Here is a 27,195-nt window from a genome sequence, read left to right as displayed (position 1 = left end):
TGGCATCACCCCTCCCTATCTCTGTAACCTCCTCCAGCCCTACAACCCTCCAAGATCTCTGCGCTCCTCCAATTCTTGCCTCTTGCACAACCCCGATTTTAATCACTCCACCATTGGTGGACGTGCCTTCAGCTGCCTAGGCCCTAAGCCCTGCAATTCCCTCCTTAAATCTCTCCGCCTCTCTACCTCTCTCTCCTCCTTTAAGGTGCTCCTTAAAACCTACCTCTTTGACCAAGCTTTTGATCACCTGTCCTAATACTTCCTTATGTGGCTCGGTGTCAAATTTTGTTTGATGATGCTCCTGTGAAGCGCCTTGGGACGTTTCACTATGTTAAAGGCGCTATATAAATGCAAGTTGTTGTTGTTGTTGTTGTTGTTGTTGTAGTCTATCCTCCACATGAGCAGTGGTCCTAATCCCGTGTGTCAGCCCTGTTCCCACATCCCTTTATTCCTCTTCTTTTCAACCAACAATTACAACTTGCATTTACATAGCTTCTTTTAATGTCCTAAAATGTCCCAAGGTGCCTATCCAACCTATTTTTAAATATTGACATGGTCTTTGCTTCAATCACTAACTCTGGTAGTGAATTCCATGACCTTACAACCCTCTGTGTAATATAATTTCTCCCACTCTCTGTCCTAAATCTCTTGCATTTAACCTTGAATCTATGTACTCTGATTCCAGACCCCTCACTCACTGGTTAACAGTCTGTTCTATCTATTGTGTATCATTCCTTCATAATTTTAAACACCATTAAACATCAAATCACCCCGTAATCCCTTCTGTTCTGAAGAATAGAGCCCAATTTTTTTGGTCTTTCTTTATATTTGTATTTCCTCATATCAGACAGCATCCGAGTGAATCTGCTCTGTACCCTTTCCAATGCCTCAACATCCTTCTTATAGTGTGGCGCCTAAAACTGCACAGGTTTAACTTACAAAGGTTTTCTGTCGATTCATCATTTCAACTCAACTTTTATCTTCAATACCTCTTGCCATAAAGACCATTATTCCATTAGCTTTTTAGGGATGGCCTTATCCACTTGAGGTGTTGCTTTTAAAGACTTGTGAACCCAAACCTCTAACTGCCTCTGCTCTTCCAAACCACCCATTGAAAGTCACGTCACATTTACTGACATTGAATTGAATCTGTCACTTTTTTGCCTATTCCACCATCTACTCAATGTCCCCTGACAGCTTTCTTTGGTCCTGAGAATTATCTTCAGGGGAGGAAGTCAAATAGCAGGCGTGTGGGGGCGAAACAGGTCTTATTGAATGGCAGAGCAGACTTGAGGGGCAATAGGGCCTACTCCTGCTCCTTTCTCTTATGTTCTTATATAATCCCTTGCATCTTCTCATCCCTGCCCTACTTTTCAATTTGGGGGGAGAAAAAAATAATTTGAAGGAAAGTAACATGGGCTCAAAAATATCAGGATGGACATTTCTCTCATCTTATTGCACCCAGCGTCATCAGCAATTTGACTTCCTTTGAGTGACAATATGAACGAGTTTGAACTCTGAAACTGCTGTTCCCAGCAGACACATTTCTTATGTTAATGAATTTTTGTAACATCTGTTTCATTCCAAGAAAGCATCTGTTTCAATTTACAGAGTTTAGAATTAGAACCTGTAGCAATCTAATTAACAAAGCAACAGAAGGTTGAATGAGGAGTCTTGGGCCATTTTGGAAGGAGCAGTGAAGACCGTGAATTTTGGCATGAATGATATTATGGATTGAGTCATGAATTAGAATTCAGAATTTGGGGAACTGGATGATGCAGTGGATCAGACATTGGCTTTTCCTGAGTCCAAATCCAGCCCAGTCTGATAGCCTGCAATTTTCGTCAGCTCATCTGCTGGCTGTAAAGGTCGTATGTGAAATGCGTTTGGTCAGAATCAACCTAGCTCCTAATGAGCATGAGCCTTCAAGACAAAACTCTGCCCAATTTGTCATAAGTTGATAATGCCTCTCCAAAAGACCCGAGGAGGATGGTTGGGGGTAGAAAATTAAATGCAACACTGAGTGGGGCCAAAGTGTGCTGTTGGGAGTAGGCAAGGCTTTACTCTACATTTATAGTTATCTTACTTGACTCGATGCTCTGATACTGCATGCCTGAAATTGAAAGTGTTCCATTCCCCAGCACTAACATCCTTTGCTGTGTTGAGCACAAAAAAAAGTTAAGAATTAGATCAATGAGCTCAGCAACAGGTAAGTCCACTGCTCAGTGTACAGACCAGGAAGTTCCAGCTGAATCCCTAACCTAAGTTGTTAGTTGATTTCAATCAGGGTAGCACTAGGAGAGCCACAATCACCCATGGGCTAGAAAGGAGAAGAAAGGGGAAAACCCATGGTTTCCTGGTCCTGCTCACTACCCTGCTGGAAGTTGTTAGTTGATTTCAATCAGGGTAGCACGAGGAGAGCCACAATCACCCATGGGCTAGAAAGGTGAAGAAAGGGGAAAACCCATGGTTTCCTGGTCCTGCTCACTACCCTGCTGGAAGGTGTATGTGTGTCTACGTTGAACAAGGACAGGATTGGGCTTGACTGTGATGCCCTATATGGTTGACTAGCTTGACAATCCTTACCATCTAGACTAGTAAATGAAGAACGATGGCTTCAATAAGGTACCTGAGGTCTGCCAGTGCCATAGTCCAAGAAAAAGGGGCAGAGAAAATTGACGGAACTTCCTAACCATCTCCCTGAAAATTAAGTCGTTGAAGATATTCTGGATCCCGGTTTATGATGAGATCTGATGAGAGATATGTCATCACAGCAAAGTTGCCCAAGCAGCTGCAGCTATCACTCCCGCGAGTGGTTTTGTAATAAACCCACATCATTAACTGGTGGCACAGTCTGTTCTGTATCCCTGGTTATGGATCCTGGTATTATTGTCCATTTATAACTACATCACATGAGGTAGCAGTGGGTAGTCCTCTGGTACCTTTTTAAAGCCATTGTTCTTCATTTGCGAGTCTAGATGGTAAGGGTTACCAAGCAAGTCAACCATGTAGGGCATCACAGTGTGGTGACCTCACAGTATGGTGACCTCACAGTCTGAACAAAGAGGTGAAAGAGAAATGAGTTTCCTTGGTTAGGTATTAAGTTTACAGTGTGTGTGTGTGTGTGTGTGTGTATGTGCGTATGTGCATTATATCTTTCACATGTAGGCAGGCCATCAGCTGGAAAATAATGTGCTTCATTGACAGTAAGAAGATGAAACAAAGGGTGCAGCCTTTGACTGCAATCTGTAGTGGTGGGGTTATAAGAAGCCAGTGTATGTGTGTGCTGCTATGTTTGATATGCAAATAGCTCTAACTTCCCCAGCGTACTGAGTGGGGCTGGAGATACTTAGGACACCATCCAACAGTTGGTCAATGATTGTTGGCTCTGCGATATGCTAATTAGGAGGTAAAGCGGGTGTGTGTGCCAACTCTTGCTTCACAGCTGTTTACCAAGGATTATTCCAGAGTATATTGTATATTGTTAATTACTGGCATTAAAGAAGAATGAGAGAGTGCAATTCTACTGATTGTTGATGGAGTTCAAAAGGATAGCGTCCACTAGGCCAAGTAGATAACAGAGCAAACTGCTTCTTAATTAGAGGGAGAAATAGAAGGAGCTGCTCTTTTGGCAAATGAGGCAGAGACTGAAACATGGTTACTTAGACAAGACTTCAACAAAATCATCTTGAGTTATATGAAGTTTTAGTCCTTTAAGCAATACACACCCAATCCATTTTGTGCTCAACAACAGGGAGAAAAATTAAGCTTATTTGTTGCTGGTGTCTTGACGTGCCTTACACACCTGTGAAAACTCCTTTTCACTACACTGCCCTCGCCCCAAACAATATGATCCAAGCACATGCACACCCAAAACTGGCTGACTTGCATAAATATTCCCCTTCACACAAGATTTTTTTACCAGTTAGAATTTGACGGTGTGCTTCAACTTCCCTCGTGTAGAATCACCTGAGACCTCAGCTCAGATGGAGGCCACTCAGTCCATGAGCTCCTGGGGCCTGTGGTGGTGCCAGCTCCCCACCAGAGCCCTCCACTCTAATCCCAATTTCCTGCTCTTCCACTATCACCTTCAAATTTTTTTTCTCTCTCCAAATATTTATTGATCTCATTCCCTCTTAAATGTTGTGTTTCGCTTTCTTTCAATAACCACTTGTCATTTTATTATAAGACTTGGCATGAAAACAGATTATTTTCACTCCACATCCCCACCCCACCCCCGCACTGGTTGAGGATGAGTATATTTTACAATCAAAAATATTGGCTGCAGTTTTATGCTACATAATTCTACTCTGAGCTCTCTCCAAAGAAACATTTCCAAAAACTCGAACAAATGTAATAAAAACAATTTGTTTATAATTGCAAAACAGGGCCCTAGTCTGTGGGGCCCAATGTCACTTTTTATTTTTCTACAAACCCCCACCTCATGGGGGAAGTTTGCTCCCTGTCCTTGTGTATTGAAACCATAAACATATTTATAGAGAGTGGATTTACAATTTGACGACACCTTGTGTGAAAAGGAAATCTCCCCCCTCCCCCATGCAGCTATTCCCAGAAATTAAGAATTGGTTTCTCCTCAGTGTATAAACTTGTAAGAAAATCACTCTTGGATCCTATCTGCGGAGGAGAGGAAGCAGTATAGGTCTCTCGGAAATCTTGCTGCCGCTGTTAGTGTTCTGCTTGAAAACAAATCACCTGAGCCTTTCGTTAGATTACATGCATCTTTAAACTCTTGCTTTTAAGTCAAAAAATGTAGAATGGAACTTTTGGGAGCCTGAGGGACAGGGATCTGTGTGCTACTGAGAAACAGAATCGACAATGTCAACTCAGGAGTGAATAGAGGGGTAAAAAAGGGCTGATGACTAAATGGAGGGTAGACATCTTTTGCCAAGTTGAATACCAGACAATGGGGCAAGGCAGACAGTGGGATCATGGTTTGAATTTTGGTGTCTGCTTTGATAGTATTGAAAATTAATGGTAGTGATCATTTGCTGGCGGTTAGCAATCTGTCCTTGCTAAAGCCATACCTCATGCCTGTGTTTACTTGTAATGGTCAGTGGGGTTCAGTGGAATTGATCAAATTAGCAGTTCTGTGTCCCTAAACAAGATCTATTGCTTCAACACGAAAAAGGATTTCACTACTCGCTCTGTCAGAGAGGTGCAGGACCAGTAAATCTGTTTGTGTTTACAAAGCAAAAGACCGGCAGCATCTCCTAACTGAAGCTCAGAATTGCTCACGGGCTGAGTCCAGCAGCTGCCTCCTCCTTCCCATGCTTCTAAATCCTGATGCTCTGTCCTCCCACCCACGGAAGTGTTGCATAGCTTTTATCAGTGGCACTGCTTGGTGTTAGCACATCATCATTAAAGGAATGATCTTAGAAAATGAGGCCATCCCAGCTGTAGACAGGGGTAGGCCAGGTGGGGAAAATCATTCCAATAACATTTATTCAACATTTCTCAATATTAAAGACACTTACACAAAATAAAACTAAGAGTCTGCAATATAAGCAGGTTCTAAGAGTCATATTCAGGACAAGATTAGAACCTGTGAACAGACAGGAATGGACTAATAATCTGCAAGGACAGACATGTCCTTGCATTCTAGGCACCAAGCCAAGCGGTCAGGAAATGATCAGAAAACGTACTGAATACAATAGACCAATAGAGAAGGTACAAGAAAAGATGACATAGTGAGGTACAAACCATGAGAAAAGCAATGATTGTGTCGTGCAGACGCGCTAAAGAGGATTACATCATTTACAAGATGACTTAATGGATTAACATGTTACGTATTAATTAAAAATAACCAGAACCTGTTGACGTTATCATCGTGTTAACAAGATATTACCAGCACTACAAATGGTACAACACACAAAAGCTCAATGGGTCTTGAACTTCTAGTTTCGACCAGCGTAAACAGAACTACACGCTAACAACTCTTCCTGATGAGTCCTCCTGTGAGTATCTGTCTGTACCAGTAATCTCATGGTCACTGTATGTAGTGGGTTGTGTAATATAAAGCATTAAACTGACATCTCATTGTTTCCTTGTTTTCCAGCTTGTTTAAAGGAGTCTGGATACAGATTATCCTGTAATAACCCAATGTATATTTAGTCTATTTGGGGTCTGGGGGGGGTGCAAAAACCTAACAGCATCCAAGGAGCAAGTGAAAGGGCCCTATTAAAAATATCAAATGGAATACAACCAGATCAGTCCTGCAGCTTTTGTTTTTCCTGTCGGCACGTGTCAGGTTGTCACTCGGCAACTGCCCAGTCTGGCATGTTTTAAACCAATAGCTCAGTATGTGGGGAATTGCAGGCACAACACATTAATCCGGAGTGCAGCATGTTGCAGCATTCCTCAGAGTGACCCTCAGGCAAGGCACTGCTTGGGATAATGGCCCTCGATAAAACGTTAGTAAATAACACTGGTGTAAAGCATGCCAACATTACAACTCGTGCACGGAGTATCAGACGTAGTAACATATGGTCCCAGATGTGAGCGGACTGTCAACCTGTTACCTGTTACGTACTGAAAGCTAAACAATAATCGGGAGCAGACCCGTGCAGAAACGATGAAAGCAAAAACCATGAGCTTGTAACCTTTTAGACCTTCCCAGGAGCTCCATGTTTTCCATTACTATAGAGGTTTCACCACTTGAAATTTGGCAACAATTGTGTTTTTTTTAATAAGATATGGATGTTAAAGTTCTACTGCGACATTACTTGTGTGTCGCGGGAATTTCAAATGCACTGTTCTCCTCCTTTCATCCTCACTGCATTGAAATCAAAGGGCTATCTCCCTGAGCAGTTTCTGCTGTGAGGAGCATCACTCACAGGGAGTGTTGGTCAAGAAATCATAGATCTGTAGATCTTGGTTTACCGTCCACTTAAAGTGATTGAAAATCTGGGAGGGGCTGCGGGACCCTCGTTTCCCAACCAGCCCCTGATTGGGGAATCAACCCTAAAGACTTATCTCAATGCCTCCTATTCCAAGTCATTCTGTCCCACAAAGTATGGAACTCTTTACCTCCTTCAGTCTACAACAAGGCTTTCCCAACCCAAACCCAAACTTAGCATCACAACAACGCCCCTCCTAATTTATCTCGTCTCCTCTCCCACTCTTTCTAACCTCGGGGGTGGGCTGCTCAATGGACCTTGGCCCTTCACCTAGGTTTCCCAATTTAAAAAAAAGGCTGAGGTGCGTGCGGGCTCGGTGAAGTGAGAAGAGAGAATGCAGTCCTTACCTCATCATCCGAGGGTGGTGGAGGGGGCTCTTTAATAATCTGGAACAGACACGAGAAGAAAAGGGAAAAAGAGCATTACAAACACGCTGAGATGTCGGCTCAAGCATTCGATTTGAAAAGTACTCGCACAGTAAAAGAGTCCAGTGAAAACGTGCAGTTTAATGCTGCATCAGTTCAGGTCTTGCTGGGTGTAAACAATTTTACAACACCAAGTTATAGTCCAACGATTTTTATTTGAAATCTACAAGCTTTCGGAGGCTTCCTCCTTCCTCAGGTAAAGGAGGAAGCCTCCGAAAGCTTGTAGATTTCAAATAAAAATTGTTGGACTATAACTTGGTGTTGTAAAATTGTTTACAATTGTCAACCCCAGTCCATCACCGGCATCTTCACATCATTGCTGGGTGTGGCAGCTGGTCAATGAGCAAAATAATCAGAATATTTCACACTTGCTTTAAAGGATCTGTCTGAAATAATTTGACATTTTTGGTGTGGATTGCTAATAAGTTGAAGTTTATCAGCAACGTTCTCTTTGAAAAATATATCCTGTAAGGTGAGAAGCAGTGCCAGCGCTGCCACCTTGTATATGTGCAGCCTGTTGCAGTCCAGCTTCTGTTGTCTAGGCAACTATTGGTGCAGAGGAAGATCGGCTCACTGAGATATCTCACTCCAGCTGACCCAGGGGTACGAGTCATTTCAAAATAATACTTTTACATTTTTGTGTGTCATTAAGCAAAAGAAATCCTCTCCATTCTCCAGATGACTCAGGAATGACAACACAATCCTCTGTACTCCACTCAACTCTAGGGCCAATTTTCAGCCGTGTCAGTTATGGGATAAAAGGGGCAGAGAACCATAGCTCTCAGTCTCCACCCTTGCTGTGTATCAGCGCATTTCTGGTAGGACTGGGTACAGTCCTGGAACAGGAAGTTCCAGCCTCATACTGATGTGGAAGTGACCTTATTAGACCTACTGCGGCAGTTTCTGGTCATTATACCTGTGCAATGCAACTTCCTAATTTCACCCAAAACAAAAACAAAGGCATCCAAGGTGTCGAGGGGATCAGTTGCAAGCAGAGGTTTGTTTAAAGGACAAAGTAGGAAGATTCAGTTTTGAGGCTACTTCAGAACCAGTTTTCTCCTTTTTGTTCTGCTACCAACTAGGCTTTTGGCTCTGAATCATAGAATCATAGAATCATACAACACAGAAGGAGGCCATTTGGCCCATCGTGCCTGTGCCGGCTCTTTGAAAGACCTCTCCAATTAGCCCCACTCCCCCTGTCCTTTCCCGATAGCCCTGCAAATATTTCCTTTGCTGTTATCCCTCTGCTGTGGGACTGCCCATGCATGACCACTTCCATTGAGGACAGCTGCTCACCTCAATCGATATCCATGTACGGAGTCTGCTTGCTGATTGTTGGGCTCATTTTTCCCTGATGTGTTTCCTCCATTTTAAAGTTGCGTTCCATCATGTTCTGACTTGACGTGATACAGCTCCTAGAGGTGTCCATTGCCTGGACTGCCTAGTGGTCTGGCTCTCCTGCTTGTTGCGGTCACCCTCGCACCTACTTTCCTTTTTAATGCGGGATTGTTAAACAGCTCTAGGCTTCTGGCCCTTGCACTATTGGAAATTAAATGCCTTATAAAACAACCAGCTTGCTTCCTGCACATGAAGCAGCCCCTGAAAGCTCAGTTCAAATTGCATTTGATGCTGAAGCTCTTGCCCTGGGGGTCCAGTCCACTCGCTAAGATGATGGGTCCAGCCAATCAATTTTTTCTGTCCTGTTTATACTACTGATGTGATGGGCCGAATGGCTTCCTTCTGTATCATAAATTTCTATGATTCTATGTGATGCTGAACTGAGCTGGATAGGACCCCAGAACATGTCTTTCGTCACAACATTTCCAAATAGAATGAAACAATTTGATCTGTAGCCTACAAAGGGGCTTGGTTGTAACCTGGGTGGTCCAGGCTTTCTAAAGTCCCTTGTTTTTCTCATCTTTGCACAGATTAACAGATCCCATGACTATCTTGTGTGTTTTTTTTCTGCATGACACACTTGTTTTGTCGATTCAGAGAATTAATTCATCTCTTGTCACTCACAGCTGGTAAGAAGTGACACGTGGCTTACACAATTAGGTTGGAATATTCTGGATTGTTCCCAGGACTTACCACAGTGCAGCAAAGAGGCCAGAACCACCACAGCAGGGCCAGTGCCAGGAGCAGGAACAGGATTAAGAGTGCGATAGCCAGAATTGTTCCATCTGACTGCAATGTAAACAGAAAGGGAGAACTTGGTTAGAAATCCCTGAGAAACACAAAAGAAATGCCTTTGTTAGTCCTCCCAGTCTTGGTGTACATCAGACTCTCAAACGTGTCTACGGCATATCTTGCAAACCGTTCCCTTTGTTTGATTCCCGTTTTGTCCAAAGGACATTTTCTCTTTCTTTTTTAAGCGTTATTTTGTGCTCAGCTCCCTGAGGAAAAGGCCCACCTGATAGAGCTGGAGAGAGGGGAGCTTCACTGCTGCTTTGCTCATTCAATCCCACCGGTCTTCCCTGGATGGAGTTTCCTGCTCCCGGTCGGTAGGTGAGGGGGCACCTTTCCCCAGATCACGCCTCCAACAACAAACCACTTGTCTGGTTTTTTTGTCCTTCCTCAATTAATGTAAATATATTTATAAGCTTGAGCCTGAAGTTTGGTGTCACTTCCAAACTCAGCCACTGCAGCAAAAGAGAGGCCCGGGGTATATTTTAACTCCTGGGCCTCATTTAAATTCCGCCGGCCGACTCTTCTTCCACCCCTCCCCACCCCCACCTTTCTAGGCGGGAAGCGGTGGAAATTCACGTGGCCCGTAGGCTGCCCACCAAGACCATGCAAGTGGTGGGATTGGCTGCCGGGAGCGCCTCACGATGGGGGACAGGGTGAGCAATTGAGGCGGGGGAGGGGCCTCAAGGACCCACAAGGAAAGTTTTTTTTTAAAAAATTTAAACTTTTCTGGGTCTCTTCTGGCACTGATCCACTTCTTCGGTGGATTGGCCTAGACGGGAAACTCACTGCCACTTCCCACTCAGGCTGCTTAGTAAAAATGGCCGTCGGGTACCAATGACATCATCGGGGCCGGACATGCAGATGTTGAGAAGGACCCCAGCCAGCTCAAGGTGGGTGTCCTTACCTCTGCTCAGGATGTGAAAATTGCGGCAGCTCAGCTCCCGAGGGCAGGTAAGTGACCTGGGTGATTTTAACTGCCTACCCACCCTGGGATGGTCTTTCATTGTAACAGATGAGGTTAAGGGGTAACCTCATAGGTTTTCAAAATCATGAAAGGCTTTGAGAGGGTAAACACTGAAAGATTGTTGGTAAATGGGTAATGAGAGGGCATAAAATCAAGACTGTCATTAGAAGAACAAAGAGAGACATTAGAAGAAATCTTTTCATTGGAATATAAAATGTTTTACCACAGATGGCTCTTGAGGCAGAAACTACAAACATTATTGAAAAGGGAATTGGAGAAGTAACAAAAAGGAAGTGTATGATCGGGTTTGAGGAAAGAGTAAGGTAATGGGAGTAGGGTAGATAGCTGCAGGTGAAGAGCTAGCACCAGTTCAGGCTTGATGGAATAAATGGCCTCCTTTTATGTGCTTAATATCCATGGGGCCGAAATTCCAATTGGTTTGGTCTGTAAGCAGAACTGTGCCCAAGTGAGGAGACCCTATCCCAAATGACAGGAGCTGAGTCATCTGCATACTCGGGCAAACTCATCATGCCAGTGAGGGTGTTGAAGCAGTTCCTGCCCCGAACTGCTGGCCAGAATGTTAGTGTCGCCAAGCCCTACAAAGGTTAATTTTCAGCTTCAATTGAAGCCAGCTGAGCCATTTTCAAGGTCTCTTGCTGCCACAGTCTTCAGACCTCTCCTGGAATTTCAGTGGGACACACGCAAGCTCTTAGCGGGACAGACTCGAGGTTCCTGAGTCGTCTACTCCTGTCCCTGTGTTAGCTGGCAAGAGTTCCACTGAGGTCTTTAAGGGGAAGAATTCCCAGGAAAGCCTTTGACGTGGTGGAGGGAGGGAAAGCTATCATGTCAGGAAGAAGGGAATGCTGGTTTGAGGGTGAGTGGAATGGAATAGAAGCACTAAGATTCTTTTTATCGCACTAACGATCTGAGCAGCACATGAGTGAGGAGAAGCTGAGCTGGTGGTTAATCAGCTGCTTAAAGCAATGGTGAGTGTTTAGTGCTGCAGTACCAATTGTGAACCATGCGATCAGCAGTACACTTCAGGGATGTTGCCTTGTGATATACTGATCAGTCGGTTCCAGAGATCACTGGCCAGATCAATTAGGATTACACTGTAAAAACAGAAAATGCTGGAAATGTTCAGTTAATCTGCATTGGAAAGAGAAAGACAGATGAGGATTTTGGATGGAATCCATCAGATCTCAACCAGGCATGATGTTGGGATTTGAATCCAAATCCCCTACAATTTGGACCATCTGAATGACTGATATATTTTGGGATGGGATATTTTGGACAAGTACTTATGCTCCATGGTTACATGGCAGAGCCATAACCTAATCAATGAGTCATCCCACTATGCGTTTGCCCTCAAGCCAACATTATACAGTCTCCTGTGAGGCACCGGGGTCCAAAGATGGTTGGAGGTGTGTGTTTTGCTCCCCCAGCCAATTGTCTCCCCTTCTCTTCCGAAGGTGTTGCCTCTTTGCTGTAACCCAGCTCTGCATTTTCGAGCTGTCCCTCAAATACAGATGCCCACGTAGTCATTCTTCATATGTGAGTCTGGACGGTGAGCATCAACAAGCTACCCAGGGGACATCACAGCTCAGCCCAATACCATCTTCACCCAATGTCTACTCATGCAGTGTTTTAGCAAGGGGTCTTAAAAAGTGAGCAGGGTTGGGAACCCGGGCCAGTTTCCCCCCTCTCTCTCTAGGTTAGGGGCAATGTGGCCTATTGTGGTGACACTGCTGTGGCTGAGATCAGCTAACTCGGCCTGCTCCAGGGACCAAGATTTCCAAGTTTACAAAATTAATTTTGAAAGAGAACTAAAGAGTTAAATCTTGAGTTGGAAAGCAGAGCAGTAAAATCCTTGTGGTTTTTGTGGGGGTCTGAAAAAATGAATATGTTGGCTGGCTTTGAGACAGGAAGTATGAAAGTTTGCATACACATGTAGAGCTTTCATTATTTGGGGTCCAAGAACTCCATCATATAAAAGGATGGCATAACTACTGCTTGTGAAAAAGTCATCAAATGAATCTTTTCCATTACATTCCATGATTCTGGCCTTCCTGACACACAACAAACAGTTCTGAAAGTAGCCATGGCACTAGCCCAGAATTTGTGTTGCTAAGCTGCAACACTGGCCAAGAAACGTGGGGTAATTTAAGGTCCATGAAGCAGGGGAGGGAGAGGGTGTACTTTAAAATGATAACTTCCCTCCTTTTGTGATGGCCTCCCCGTGTTATTTTTGTTGCATGCATTGCTGTTCCATCTTCTTCAGAATGTCCATCTTTGAAAGGAATAGCGGCAGCCATTACCAAGAGGAGCCTTTCAATAATAATTGATGTTTCTCCTCTCTCCCGTCTTTTTCCTCCCTGGGGACTGGCAGCAGCTATTAGGTTTCTCTCCAGCCACAAATTCCAAAACGGAAAGGGGAATAACACACAGCATCAAAGAACTTGAGTTTTGAAATCACCACATTCTTGAAGTGAAACAAAAGGTTTGTCATTAAAATGCAGAAACTGACGGAAATGAAGAGGTATGGAAGTCTAGTGGTTATGGTTCTAGACCAGTAATCCAGAGATCGTGGGCCACCCGCCCTGTTTTCGCTAGGAAATGGGGCGAGCAGCAGTTGAAAGTTAAAATCGCCCCTCTATTGCGATTTTCAGTTGGGGGGGGGGAACCTCGAAACGGGCGGTGAGCTCTTCCCACCCCGATACAACTGGCAGCTTTGTTAAAAGATTTAAATCAGCGTCTAACACTGGTTGTCGGACTCTAATGCCGTTTTCGGGTACCGATGGCCGGGTACACTCTGCCGGGTAACGCCAGGCGTTGAGCACCCTCACCAGCTCTCCTTAAAGGAGCCGCCTGCGTCCGCTCAGAAAACGGCCCCAAACGATTTTCTACGGTGATTTTTGTGGGGTCAGGAGGAGCATGAATGCTCTTCAGGAACACTACCCTCTGCTCAGTCCCACCCCACTCCCCGCTCCACTTCAGGGCCTGACCTTTGGCTGAAATACAGAAGAGCCATCAGATTCATCAAGGAGACTGAATATTGACTGCAGCAAAGGCAATTAACAATGTTCAGCCCTGTTACCGTGAAGCAGGTTTAGTTGCATGCCACAATATATAAAATGATGTTTAAAGCCAGATGTTGTCCTTTTAAGGAGGCCCATGCAATGTTTTATTACCTCCCCCCACCCAGGGAAACAACTAAAGAAGCCCCCGTCCATTTGAAAAGCATGTGCTAAATATACTTGCGTTGCACACAAAAGTGACTCAGAGGGGTACAGTCACGATGTTTTGATTCATAGAAGATACCATGTGACTTCTGGGTCCCCTCGTGCCTGGGATTTAAACAGGAGATGCTGATTTGGAGTGGAAACACATGTGATTTTAATCACAAAAGATCATAACTTTAAGACGAAAAAAACCTCCCCTACACCTCAAGCTTCAGGCTGGAATGCAAAACAGAGCCGCCATTAGACAGAGCAGGCCAAGCAGAGCAGAGCAGCTGACTGTAATTTAATGCATGCATGCAATCTCCCTGTGGTGAAATAAAACTCATTCCTATTGTTCTGCCTCTGTTGTAACACAAGAAACCGTGGAGAGAGAAATACAAACAGCAAACACTGGAAATACACAGCAGGTCTGTCAGCACCTGAGGACGAAGCAGGTTAATGGTTCAGATGTGGACCCTTTGTCAGAACTCTGTTCTGATGAAGGGTTTATAGCCTAGACATTAAAAGCTGCCTTTTTCTCTTTCAGAGGCAGAAGGGCCTGTTGCGTTCATCCAGCATTTGCTGTTCTCTTTTATGAAACGAGGGAAGGCCACTTGCCTGATCAAGCCTCTTCCTTCCATCCACAAATACTCCGTGAACTCCACCCATTTAACCTTCTGTGAGAAGCTGCAAAGCTTTGAGTGAAACTCCACAATGTCCCACAATGTCCTATGTTCCTATAGGTATTAAAGGATATGGGCCAAAGGCAGGTATATGGAGTTAGATCACAGATCAGCCATGATCTTATCAAATGGCGGAGCAGGCACGAGGGGCTGAATGGCCTATTCCTGATCCTATGTTCCCATGACAGTTGCTTTTCGTGAGGATGACTTTTCATGACACCCAGCAGTTCAGGCACCATCATGTTATCAAGCACATGAGGGAGGAAGGAATAGAAGGATAAGCTGATCCGGTTCGATGAAGTAGGGAGGGAGGAGGCTCGTGTGGAGCATAAACACCGGCATAGACCTGTTGGTTCGAATGGCCTGTTTTTGTGCTCTAGTTTCGATGTAACTCGATGTCCCAAACAGGATTTAATCATTCCTATCTGTATACATCCTTAATGCCCAATCCTATTCCTACATAGAATTACATAGAATGCATAACACAGAAACAGGCCATTCGGCCCAACTGGTCTATGCTGGTGTTTATGTTCCACACTCCTCCCTCCTCTCTTCAACTAATCCTATCATCATATCCTTCTATTCCTTTCTCCCTCGTGTGTTTATCTAGCTTCCCCTTAAATGCATCTATGCTATTCGCCTCAACTACTCCATGTGGTAGCGAGTTCAATATTCTCACACCTCTCTGGGTAAAGAAGTTTCTCCTGAATTGCCTCATGGATTTATTAGTGACTATCTTATATTTATATTTGAGATTTGATAGAGGTATTCAAAATCATGAAGGGTCGAGACAGAGTAGATGGAGAGAAACTGTTCCCATTGGCGGAAGGGTCAAGAACCAGAGGACATAGATTTAAGGTGATTGGCAAAAGAATCAAAGGTGACATGAAGAAAAACCTTTTTACACAGCGAGTGGTTAGGATCTGGAATGCACTGCCTAAGAGGGTGGCGAAGGCAGATTCAATCATGGCCTTCAAAAGGAAATTGGATAAGTACTTGAAAGGAAAAATTTGCAGTGCCACGGGGATAGGGCGGGGGAGTGGGGCTAGCTGGATTGCTCTTACATAGAGCTGACATGGATTTTATGGGCCGAATGGCCTCCTTCCATGCTGTAACCTTTCTATGATTCTATTTATGTTCCCTAGTTTTGGTCTCCCACACAAGTGGAAACATCTCTTTGTCTACCCTATCGAACCCTATCATAATCTTAAAGATCGCTATCGGGTCACCCCTCAGCCTTCTAAGAGCCCTAGCCTGCTCAATCTTTCCTGATAGGCATAACTTCTCAATTCTGGTATTATTCTTGTAAATCTTTTTTGCACCTTCTCCAGTGTCTCCATATCCTTTTTATAATATGGAGACCAGAACTGTGCAAGTTGTGGTTTGTCTAAATCATGATCAAAGTTGCCAAATAAAGCAGTCCTAACTGCTGTAGGTGGCAGTCCATTCCATGTATCCACTATTCTGTGTGGGGGGGAAAACAGTGTAATCATCAATATTTTGGCTTATTAAATTAGAATGTACAGTAGAACCTCCAATATCCTCCCAGCCCCAGTGGATGGCGATGGTGTCAGAGGACTGGAGGATTGCAAATGTTACACCCCTGTTCAAAAAGGGGGATCGATAGTAGCCATGATGTGGAGATGCTGGTGATGGACTGGGGTGGGCAAATGTAAGGAGTCGCACAACACCAGGTTATAGTCCAACAGCTTCATTTGAAATCACAAGCTTTCGGAGCTTTGCTCCTTCATCACGAAGGAGCAAAGCTCCGAAAGCTTGTGATTTCAAATAAAGCTGTTGGACTATAACCTGGTGTTGTACGACTCCGTACAAAAAGGGGGAGAGGGATAAACCCGACAAATACAGGCCAGTCAGCCTGTCGTCAGTAGTGGGGTAACTTTTTTAGAGACAATATCCAGGACAAAATTAATTGGCACTTGGAAAAGTATGGGCTAATAAATGAAAGTCAGCACAGATTTGTTAAAGGCAAACTGTGTTTGACTAACTTGATTGCGTTCTTTGATGATGTAACGGAGAGGGTTGATGAGGGTAGTGTGGTTGATGTGTGAATATGGACTTTCAAAAGGAGTTTGATAAAGTATTACATAATAGACTTGTTAAATTAAAGGGACATTGGCAGCGTGGATACGAAATTGGCTAAGTGACAGAAAGCAGAGAGTAGTGGTGGACAGTTGTTTTTCAGACTGGAGGAAAGTTTACAGTGGTGTTCCCCAGGGGTCGGTATTAGATCTTTTTGATATATATTAATGACCTGGACTTGGGTGTCCAGGGCATAATTTCAAAGTTTGCAGATGACACGAAACTTGGAAATGTAGTAAACAATGAGAAGGATACAAACAGACTTCAGGAGGATGTAGACAGACATGTGGCAGATGAAATTTAATGCAGAGAAGTGTGAAGTGAAGCATTTTGGTAGGAAGAATGAGGCGAGGCAATAAAAACTAAATGATACAATTTTAAAGGGGGTGCAGGAACAGAGACCTGGGGTTGTATGTGCACAAATCATTGAAGTTGAGAAGGCTGTTAAAAAAGCATATGGGATCCTTGGCTTTATAAATAGGGGCATGGAGTACAAAAGCAATAAGTTGTGCTAAACCTTTATAAAACACTGGTTAGGCCTCAGCTGGAGTGTTGTGTTCAATTCTGGGCACCACACTTTAGGAAGGATGCTAAAGCCCTAAAGAGGGTGCAGAAGAGATTTACTAGATTGGTACCAGGGATGAGGAACTTCAGTTGTGTGGAGAGACTGGAGAAGCTGGGGTTGTTCTTCTTGAGTGGAGAAGGTTAAGGGGAGATTTGATAGAGGTGTTCAAAATCATGAACGGTTTTGATAGAGTAAATAAGGAGAAACTGTTTCCAGTGGCAGGAGTATTTGGCAACCAAAGGACATACTGATTTAAGGTGATTGGCAAAAAGGCCAGAGGCGACATGAGGAAGAAAAAATTATGCAGCGAGTTGTTACGATCTGGAATGCACTGTCTGAAAGGATGGTTGTAAACAATTTTACAACACCAAGTTATAGTCCAACAAATTTATTTTAAATTCCACAAGCTTTCGGAGGCTTCCTCCTTCCTCAGGTGAACGGTGTGGAAATGAAATTTTCGAATCCTTCGCATTTGAAAATCACAGAACAATGCCTGGTGATTACTGCCCGTTGCCAAGGCAATCACAGTGAGCAGACAAAAAGGTGTCACCTAAAAGGCCACCGAATATACAAACCCCCAAAAAAAAAGAGAGAGAGAGAGAGAGAGAAGGAAGACAGTCAATGACCCGTTATATTAAAAACAGATAACATTTGTTCGCTGGTGGGGTTACGTGTAGTGTGACATGAACCCAAGATCCCGGTTGAGGCCGTCCTCATGGGTTTGTATATTCGGTGGCCTTTTAGGTGACACCTTTCTGTCTGCTCACTGTGATTGCCTTGGCAACGGGCAGTAATCACCAGGCATTGTTCTGTGATTTTCAAATGCGAAGGATTCGAAAATTTCATTTCCACACCGTTCACCTGAGGAAGGAGGAAGCCTCCGAAAGCTTGTGGAATTTAAAATAAATTTGTTGGACTATAACTTGGTGTTGTAAAATTGTTTACAATTGTCAACCCCAGTCCATCACCGGCATCTCCACATCATGAAAGGATGGTGGCAGCAGATTGAATAATAACTTTCAAAAGAGAATTGTATAAATACTTGAAGGGAAAAATTTGCAGGACTATGGGGAAAGAGCGGGGGAGTGGGACTAAGTGGATAGTTCTACCAAAGAGCCGGCTCAGGCACGATGGGTTGAATGGCCTCCTTCTGTGCTGTAAGATTCTATGATAGGTAAAGGAGTGGAACCATGCGAGCGCAGAGCTGGACAATGGTGGAGGATTGTGCGGTCAAATACTGCAGAGAGGTCGGAGGAGAAGGAGGAGAACACGGACAAGAAGGGATGGTGTACCACGGTCACGGAGGTCTCCTTCTGTTGCGGTCTAATTCTATGATTCTAAAACATATTGCTTCAACCATGCTTTCAGTCACCTCCCTTATCTCTTCTAAAACTAATGGAGCCGAGTTTATTTTCTTTGATAAACATTGTGTGGCATTATTAATGTTAAATGTGCTAAATAAGTGCATTGTTTTATGGTACAGCGATAGTCTCAACACAGCCAAGAAGTCAAGTATGATATAAATAAAATGAATTGAATTTAATCTTTCTTAGCTATGAGGTTGATTTAGGAAAAAATTGGTGTATGTGGGCTGCGCAGTGAGGCAATATCTCATGCAAAGCTTTGTCCTGGCAGCTAGGGACTGGACTGTGATAATGTGATAGATTACACCGTGTTCTAGCCAGTATTTATCCCTCTACTAACATCACTAAAAAACAGATTATCTGGTCATCAGCTCATTGCTGTTTGTTGGATCTTGCTGTGCGCAAATTTGCTGCCGCATTTCCTACATTACAACAGTGACAACACTTCAAAAGTACTTCATTGGCTGTGAAGTGCTTTGGGATGTCCTGAGGTTGTGAAAGACGCTGTATAAATGCAAACTTGTTCTTCTTTTCAGGTTTACAGCATTCACAGTTTCTTCTTTGTATCAGAACACTTTTACTCTCTACTTTAAGGCTGTACGGAAACAAACTTCTGACTATTAATTAAAAGAAAGACAGAGGGAGAAAAGGGCAGATTTTAGGAAATAATGCTTCTGGCACCGAGCTTTCCACAACAGGAGCGCATGTTGTAATTTGGGCACAGTTGTTAGTACAGGAGTCACAATTTTATTGGCGAGTCATCAGGGCACATGGATATCCACAGGGCACACGGACATCCCAGTGTGAGCTCCCATTGCGTAACACTCTTTACGGGGCCTGTTCTGTTCAGCTCTTGCACCAAGGCCCCTGGTGCATCAGCAGAGAACCTTGATGCACACACTCTCGCAGGCCTGGTATAAACTGAGGTTGGCAGATTGGTGAGGTGTGGCATGCAGATTGGACGTTGTGGGATTTAGTGGTGCGCAACCTTAATTCAATGTTCTATTCTGTAAAATCTACCCCAAGGAGAGAAAGAAAAATTTGCACTTACATGGCACCTATCATATCATTGGAACTTCTCAACACTCTCACCGAATGAATAATGTAGGCTTAGCAGCACCAGTTATCAAGCTATTTGCTGTAGAGTTGGATAGGGCCTGTTTTTGGGCGGGGGTAGCATGATCCTCTATTACCCCCCCGCCCAATGGCCCCTGCGCAGGCAGGACGAGACTTTCGTCATGCCTAAGGACTTACCTGCAATCTGTGTTGGAAATCAGCATTGAATGAGGATTCAATGCAATTCACAATTTCCACCAGCAGGGGGAGCTCCAATCTCTTAAAGGCAGGCTGTCGGTTAGAAATCTCTTAAAGGTAGCCGGTACCTGTTATTTGCTGAAAGTAACAGTCTGCTATCTGCACGGAGTCTGAATGGAGTTCAGACATTGCACACGTAAAGCACAGATGCAAGTCCCGTCCCTGTGTTTACACACTGATGAGTTATGTTAAAACATTGAATAAAGGTTGCGCACCACTAAATCCCACATCCTCCAAACTGCATGCCACACCTCACCAAACTGCCAATCTGAGTTTGTACCAGGCCTGTGAGAGTGTGTGCACCAAGGTTCTCGACTGATGCACCAGGAGCCTTGGTGCAAGAGCTGAACAGAAAGAGGGACATCCTATATCCAGAGTGGGGGGGGGGGGGGGGGTACAAGAGGCCCTCCAGACATATGCCGAAAAGGCAGTGGGAGGCAGTAGGGGATGAAGCCAATGCCAGGTGCACAGCATCATGAACATGGATGTAGTGCAGGAAGAAGTTCAATGCTTTGACATGACTGATCAAGATAAGTGAGGTCAACTGTCAAGTGTCGTCTCCTACCAACTGCACCATGCACCACACCTCCCATCCCCCACTTACCAACAAACTCTTTCCATCAGTACTCAACTCTTCCAATCAGATGCTTCCTTTCATCCTTACACATTACCACTGTTTCAAGCCGCCCACCCACAACTCACAGGACACACACACTGGCAGCTATTCAACCATGACAGGCACATCACCCAGACACACATCCTGCTTTCTTGCAGGAGAAGGTGGCGCATATCAAGAGGCAGCAAGTGGCAGTGGCATTTAGTCCCTCGAGCCTGTTCCACCATTCAATGAGATCATGGTGGACATGTGACCTAACTCCATATACCCGCCTTAGCCCCATATCCCTTAATACCCTTGGTACACAGAAATCTATCAATCTCAGATTTAACTTTCACAAGTGAGCTAGCATCAACTGCAATCTGCAGAAGAGCATTCCAAACATCTCTCACCCTTTGCGTGTAGAAGCATTTTCTAACTTCACTCTTGCACATCCTGGCTCTAAATGTTAGGCTATGTCCCCACGTCCTAGTATCCAAGTCCAGGAGACCTCCAAAAATAGTTACAAATGTCTCGGCAGTCAGAAGCAATAATCCAGCCACTAATCTGTAAATCCTGCATGGTCCCGCTAAATAGCGCTGGTGGGGGTCCTCCAGGCACACTAAGACATGTTCAGATAGTCGGGGTTAAGACTGTGAGTTGAGTTGAGTGTTAAGTCCCAAAATGGGGTCTAATACTTTAAATCAGCGTTGCACACTGATTGAAGCCATTATCTTCCTACTTTTCATGATCACAGTGGTCGTTATCTGCATCTGCGCTAACTCCTATACCAAGATGGCGTCTGGCGCACGTCACGCAGGAAACGCCATCTTGGATGTCGGAGAGGCTGTGTAGCACCGAAACAACGGAAGCTACACGGCCCAATTTAGCGCCCTCAGCTTCTAGCAAGAAACTATCTTTTTGTCTGCTCTAAAGACCCAACTATTTTTAGCCCAAGTTATGCAAAATCTCACTTGGCACTGAATCCGTCAGGTCTGGTTGCAGATAAACTGTTTAATCTACTGTTTACCAAAACACATAGTTCTTAAGGATGACTAATAACTTGCAGTCAATCTGTACACTTAATTTAGAAGAGGACACGGCTCCTACTCCTATTTTTGACCAGAGAGTCCCTTGAGGCATTTGTGCAGCATTTTCGAGAATTCGAGGAGAAGTTGGGGGAGTGATTCCCAACATATAGAATGACTGGAACATGTAGAGTCCATGGATTTATAGTTTATAAACTGACACAGTGAATTCTTGAGTTGGGCAGACAGCTCCTGCAGAAGAGGAAGAGACTCCTAAAAAATCCTCCTCATTGACATTGTTTTGACCAAATTGTATCTTGACATCTGATCAAACAGCTTTGTTGATCAGCTGCACTGCTTTTTGTGGGAGCTGGGCTGGCCTCTTAAAGGCCCTGTGCCACCCCTGGAGCCAGTTGGCTTGGTTACTGTGTAATGTATCAGAGGGGGACTTATAGAGGTATATAAAATAATAGGATAGAGAAGGTCAGCCCAGAGCCATACCAGGGCAGCAGGACAAGAGGACACAGGCAGGTTCAGGGTTGTAAGGGGCAGAGATCTTTACACAAAGAGCGATCAACAGCTGGAATGGGTCCCACTGGACCCATTTGAAAAACAGCTGGCTGCTGTACTGACATGAAGGTAGGGCTGGTATTCAGGAAGAAAGGGATCAAATGGCCTGAAACGCTTTCTTCATCCAATATAACTTGTCATCTTATGTAACTGTCAGTATCAGCTTGGCTAGTTTGGTAACACGTTAATCACTGAGTCAGAAGGTTGTCGGCTCAAGCCCCATTTGAGTACTGTATTGTTGGAGGTGCTGCTCCTCAGAGGAAATGTTAAGCTGAAGCCTTGTCTGCCTGTTCCAGTGGTTCAAGTGGATGTTAAAGATTCCGTGGCATTATTTCAATAAAGTTGCAGAATGAGTGTGTAATTTCAATATGGATAAGTGTGAGGTGGTACATTTTGGTAGAAAGTATAAGGAGGCCACATACTCCTTGGAAAGTAAGAGTCTGAATGGGGTAGAGGAGCAGAGGGATCTGGGGGTACAGACACACAAATCACTAAAAGTAGTGACGCAGGTTAATAAGGCCAGTTTTAAAAAAGCAAACAAAGCACTGGGGTTCATTTCTAGAGGGATAGAATTGAAAAGCAGGGAAGTTATGTTAAACTTGTATGGAAGCTTGGTTAGACCACACTTGAAGTACTGTGAACAGTTCTGGTCTCCGTAATATAAAAAGGATATTGAGGCACTGGATAAGGTACAAAAAAGATTTATTGGGATGATACCAGAACTGAGAGGTTATACCTATCAAGAAAGATTGCACAGACTGGGGCTCTTTTCTCTGGAAAAGAGAAGACTGAGGGGTGATCTGATAGAGGTCTTTAAGATTATGAAAGGGTTTGACAGGGTAGACGTAGAGAAGATGTTTCCACTTGCGGGGGAGACCAGAACTAAGAGCCATAAACATAAGATAATCACTAATAAATCCAAAAGGGAATTCAGGAGAAACTTCTTTACCCAGAGAGTGAATAGAATGTGGAACTCACTGCCACAAGGAGTAGTTGAGGCGACTAGCATTGATGCATTTAAGGGGAAATGAGATAAACAAATGAGGGAGAAAGGGATTAGTTGAAGAAGGGTGGGAGGACGCTCATGTGGAGCATAAACACCGGCATGGACCTGTTGGGCCAAATGGCCCATTTCTGCGCAGTACATTCTATGTAAGAGGAGGAAGTTGATCTTCCAGTAGCCTGCACAATATTATTTCCTTGAGCAACAGTACCAAAAAACATACTCACTGGTCATTCATCTCTTTGCTGTTTGTGGGATCTGGCTGTGCACAAGATGGCTGTTGTTTTTTGCCCACATATCAACCGCCTCTGCATTATTTCAAAGTAATTCACTGTATGTAAAATGCTTAGAAGTATAAAATGCTATATAAATGCAAGCCTTTCCTTCTTTTTAATGTCTCAAACAGACTTGAATGCCCCTGTCTGTTGTTGAATGGCATGAAGGCAAGAACTATTGTTCCAAACAAGATGTATTAGGCCGATGGGTTCTGACCATCAATTTTCCTCTGAGTTACCCCCACAGATTCAGATTCTTCAGTCAGGAGAACAGGATGCTCCAGCCTGTGGCGTTATAGTAGACACCACCAGTGCTGTATTTTGGGTGGCCCATTCGGAAGCCCAGCTGCACTTTCAGTCATCGACTATCTGACCCGCCAACCTACCCAAGAGAGTTCTGAACACTCGGCTGCGCCGAGTAAATCCATCCCAAAGGGGAAGCCTGAGCTGAATGTCAAGTAAATAGGTGTCCGGTTGTGAGTCCCACACTGCAGTAACTGGATTGGCCCGGTCAGTATTTGTTTACTGATGACAGACATGTGCATTGGGAGTTCCCTCACACTTGCAGATCTGGTTTTAGAACACACAGGGCTGAGTACTGAGCGAGCAGGCTTGTCTGACAATATTCTTTGGTCTGGCTTGTGTCTCATACAAGGAACCAGCTGCCTCGTTGTTGGCCACAAAAAAAAACACATAATGGCATATTACCTCTGCAGTGTTCCAAGAGTATAGTTAGAGAGGTTGGTTCTTTGTGTACCTATGGCCTCAGGGAAGAGACAAGTAAAGACCAGACACTGCAATGGAAGGAGCAAAAAGGGAGAAATTCCTAGCCCACGCACTCAGCTCCCTAGAAGAGTATTGCATTCTTTCCCCTTTATCCATGCACTGTATACAAATTAAATATAAAGGAATTGACAAGGTTGATCCAGGCAAATTCTTCACTGTCGGAAAGGGTTCAAGAGGGAACTGGCTGTTATTTTGGAGAGAGAAGGGTTTGACATATAGTGGAATGATGGGTAGGCAAGGTTGAGGTCGATCATAAAAGGACAGGTTTGTTGGGCCGAACAGCCTTTTCCTGCTCCTAAAAATTGTGTTGATACGAAGGAGGAAGAGAAAAATTCAATTTGGGAGGGGGGAAAGTTTCATCATTTAAATTCTGCAGACAGAAAACCCTGCAAAGGGCTACATCAAATGTAAAGTTTTTAAGTAGTATCTATTTTACTCACACAGTGCACAGTTTTAATGGTGACGAAACTGGAGATGAAGCTAAGACCCTCGTTCATGCTGACCTGCAAGAACACCTTTCTGTAAGAAGACAAAAGTTTTAATGTTAAACTCTCAATATGAACCAAGAAAAAAAAGCCTAATGATAAAAGAAAGATCTTGGATTTACACAGTGCCTTATCACATCTCTAAAAGTTCCAAAATGCTTCACATACAAAGAATTGCTTTGAAGTGCATTTACTGGAGCTATGTAGGAAAACAAAGAATCCAAATTGGACATAAAACAGTCCTGGACTCCACTGCAGGTTAAGGAGGAGAATTGGTAAATCAAAGGTGGCCTGGGACTGCAACGCAATGATGAATTACAACACTGATATCTCTGAGCACAGCACAGTGGTGAATTATTGCACTGTATCCCTCAGTAGAAGGCCATAGGCTGGTCCCACAGGGCAACATTCTGGCTTCAAGCTGAGCACAAGCCCAGTTAATGATCATTTTCCTATTGTCTCCAGTGTCCTGAGTCCAACAAATCCTAATGGGAGTGCTGACACAGACAATGTTGTTGAGACACCTATCAAACTCTGAGCTCCAACCCCTGCAGCGAAGGCCATGACACTCACCGCAGAACATTCTGCTGTCAAGCAACAAGATATGGCTCCCAGGCAGCCTTATGGTCGTTTCAATATCACCGTTGAACCTCAATACTGTCATTAATTGGCTCCAGCTGTAAGTTCTTTTTGCGCATCCAACCAAGAAACAAAACCATGAATGAAGCCAATGGGCCAGTTCCTTTGTTAGCTCCATACTGAAACGAAAGGCCTCATTCTCACTCTGCATCTGCAGACAGGCCAACTTTTCAAAATTAGCAAGCAGCAGATTTTTAGAATTGGGTACGGTCAAGTAAGTGAGACCACTTGACAACACCAAAGGCTGTATGGGCATCGAGTCACGTGCTCTTTTACACAGGTGAATCCATTCCCAGAAAAAAACAGGTGCCTTAGACAACTGTTACTATTTTTTGGGTCTTCTCCTATTTTCTTCCCTCAGCTCCTGAAGGTACTGACTTGTACTGGGGTCTTGCGCCATAGGCAGCAGCCACCTCCGAAAACATGCTCAATTGGCCATCTTTCACATGTCAGCCCATTGAGTATCTGCGGGCTGTTTGACTGGGAGACATCATCCTGATCCCGTCAACATCCAATGCCCATATATGCTCACTTTCCATCACAGATCACAGGAGCAGGTCCCCTCATTTACGGTTTCCTCCTTCTCCCTAGCTCAGGGGTTTGGAGAGTTTATATATAGAATAACAAATATCCGGGATTGAGTTACAGGCTGGAATCTAATCGAGGGGGTCAGATTCAGAAACTCAACGCAAAGTAGTCAAATTTGCAGATGATTCCAAACTAGATAGGGCAGTGGCCCAATAAATATATCGGCACAACACTGGCAGATGAACTTCAATGTTGATGGTTGTAAAATATTCCACATAGGAAAGAAAACTGGGCAATTGGGCAACATTTATCCTTCATGAATGATGTTGAAATAACTAAAGAAGAAGCTGATAGCTTAGCAGACTCGCTGCTTAACATGTCCAGCCAATTCAGAGGACCAACAACATAACAAATAAAAATGCTGAACTACGTAGCCAAATAACCTACAAATGAATCAAGAGATCTGCCAGGTTGTCACAGAACTGATGGAATGATAGTTTGAAACATGTGGTGTTAATGGGATTTCTAACCAGCATAAGCCCATGGTGACAGGAGGAGGGGAGGGGGCTGGAGGTGAAGACAGTTCCACTGGACTTGTGCTGTTTTTTTTCCATGTCACAGGCATTTACAGAAAGAATAATGGCTGTTTTATTCCAAAGCATGGCATATGGCATATCCATATGGTGGAAATGATCCAAACATTATTTCAAAGTTGTTTTGAGAGAATTTTCCAAGGTTTGGCCAGTGTTGCATCTAATTTATTCCGGATCCTTCAAACCCCTCCCTGATGCTTTGGCTTCCACGCTGGATGACACATTGCTCATACAATACTTTTTGCTTAATTTCCTCTGTTCCCTCTGCTACACTCTTCCCACTGCTTCATAATGGTTGGATATCTGCTCCCATTCTTCCACTGCCACCTTCAGCCAGCCATGAAGTGGGTAGGGTGTAATTGTGCTCCAGGAGTTATCTTCTCCCTGGGCTTTATCTCTTGAAGGCAGATGTCTCCCTACACTGATTTGACTGAGGTCAGGGACTCAGTCGTTGGTTTGGGGGCAGGGCTAGAATCCCTTCCCTCCACTCCATGGGTACTTATGTCAATGACCCAACAATTTGTACACAGCTCTAATTGTCTTGCTGTTACTTCATTTTACTCATGTCAAGGGCCAATAACTCAATTCATTTTGTACAAGATTGTCCACTCCAAGATTTATCTCCTCTACAAATGTATTTGATGCATTATATAGGTTTATATTTCAGGATGGAGGAGTGGACGATATTCTAATCTGAAAATCCTTCACAATGAGAGGACCGAAGGGGAAGGGCTTGGGAAAAATGTCTTGTAAGAAGTCACTAGAAAAGATGTGGTTGTCTTAGTTTCTCAGCTGTACCAGCCAGCTCACTGAAACTGTACAATTTTCCCTTTTAGCCTGCCAGCTGTTCCATTTTGGGCAATAAAAAAATGCCTTGGCAGCACATGTCCAATTCTGCCTGTTTCTCTGGTTCGTCTCTTCATTAAAACAGTCCAATTTGCTCGGGAAGA

General features: G+C 44.1%; 1 protein-coding gene across 1 annotated transcript in view; it reads right to left on the bottom strand.

The window, feature by feature from the left end:
* LOC137335729 (anthrax toxin receptor 1-like) overlaps positions 1 to 27,195 on the bottom strand; it is a 147,749-nt gene that overhangs the window by 52,018 nt on the left and 68,536 nt on the right. The window contains exons 12-14 of the mRNA XM_068001045.1: positions 24,441 to 24,519; positions 9,434 to 9,529; positions 7,265 to 7,303 (exon numbers count right to left, since the gene is read on the bottom strand). Coding sequence (XP_067857146.1) covers positions 7,265 to 7,303; positions 9,434 to 9,529; positions 24,441 to 24,519 — 214 coding nt within the window. The remainder of the gene's footprint in view (positions 1 to 7,264; positions 7,304 to 9,433; positions 9,530 to 24,440; positions 24,520 to 27,195) is intronic.

Source organism: Heptranchias perlo, chromosome 20, assembly GCF_035084215.1.
Source record: "Heptranchias perlo isolate sHepPer1 chromosome 20, sHepPer1.hap1, whole genome shotgun sequence".
NCBI lineage: Eukaryota > Metazoa > Chordata > Chondrichthyes > Hexanchiformes > Hexanchidae > Heptranchias > Heptranchias perlo.
The sequence above is the reverse complement of the archived record's forward strand: the minus strand, read 5'-3'. Positions and strand labels throughout refer to the sequence as shown.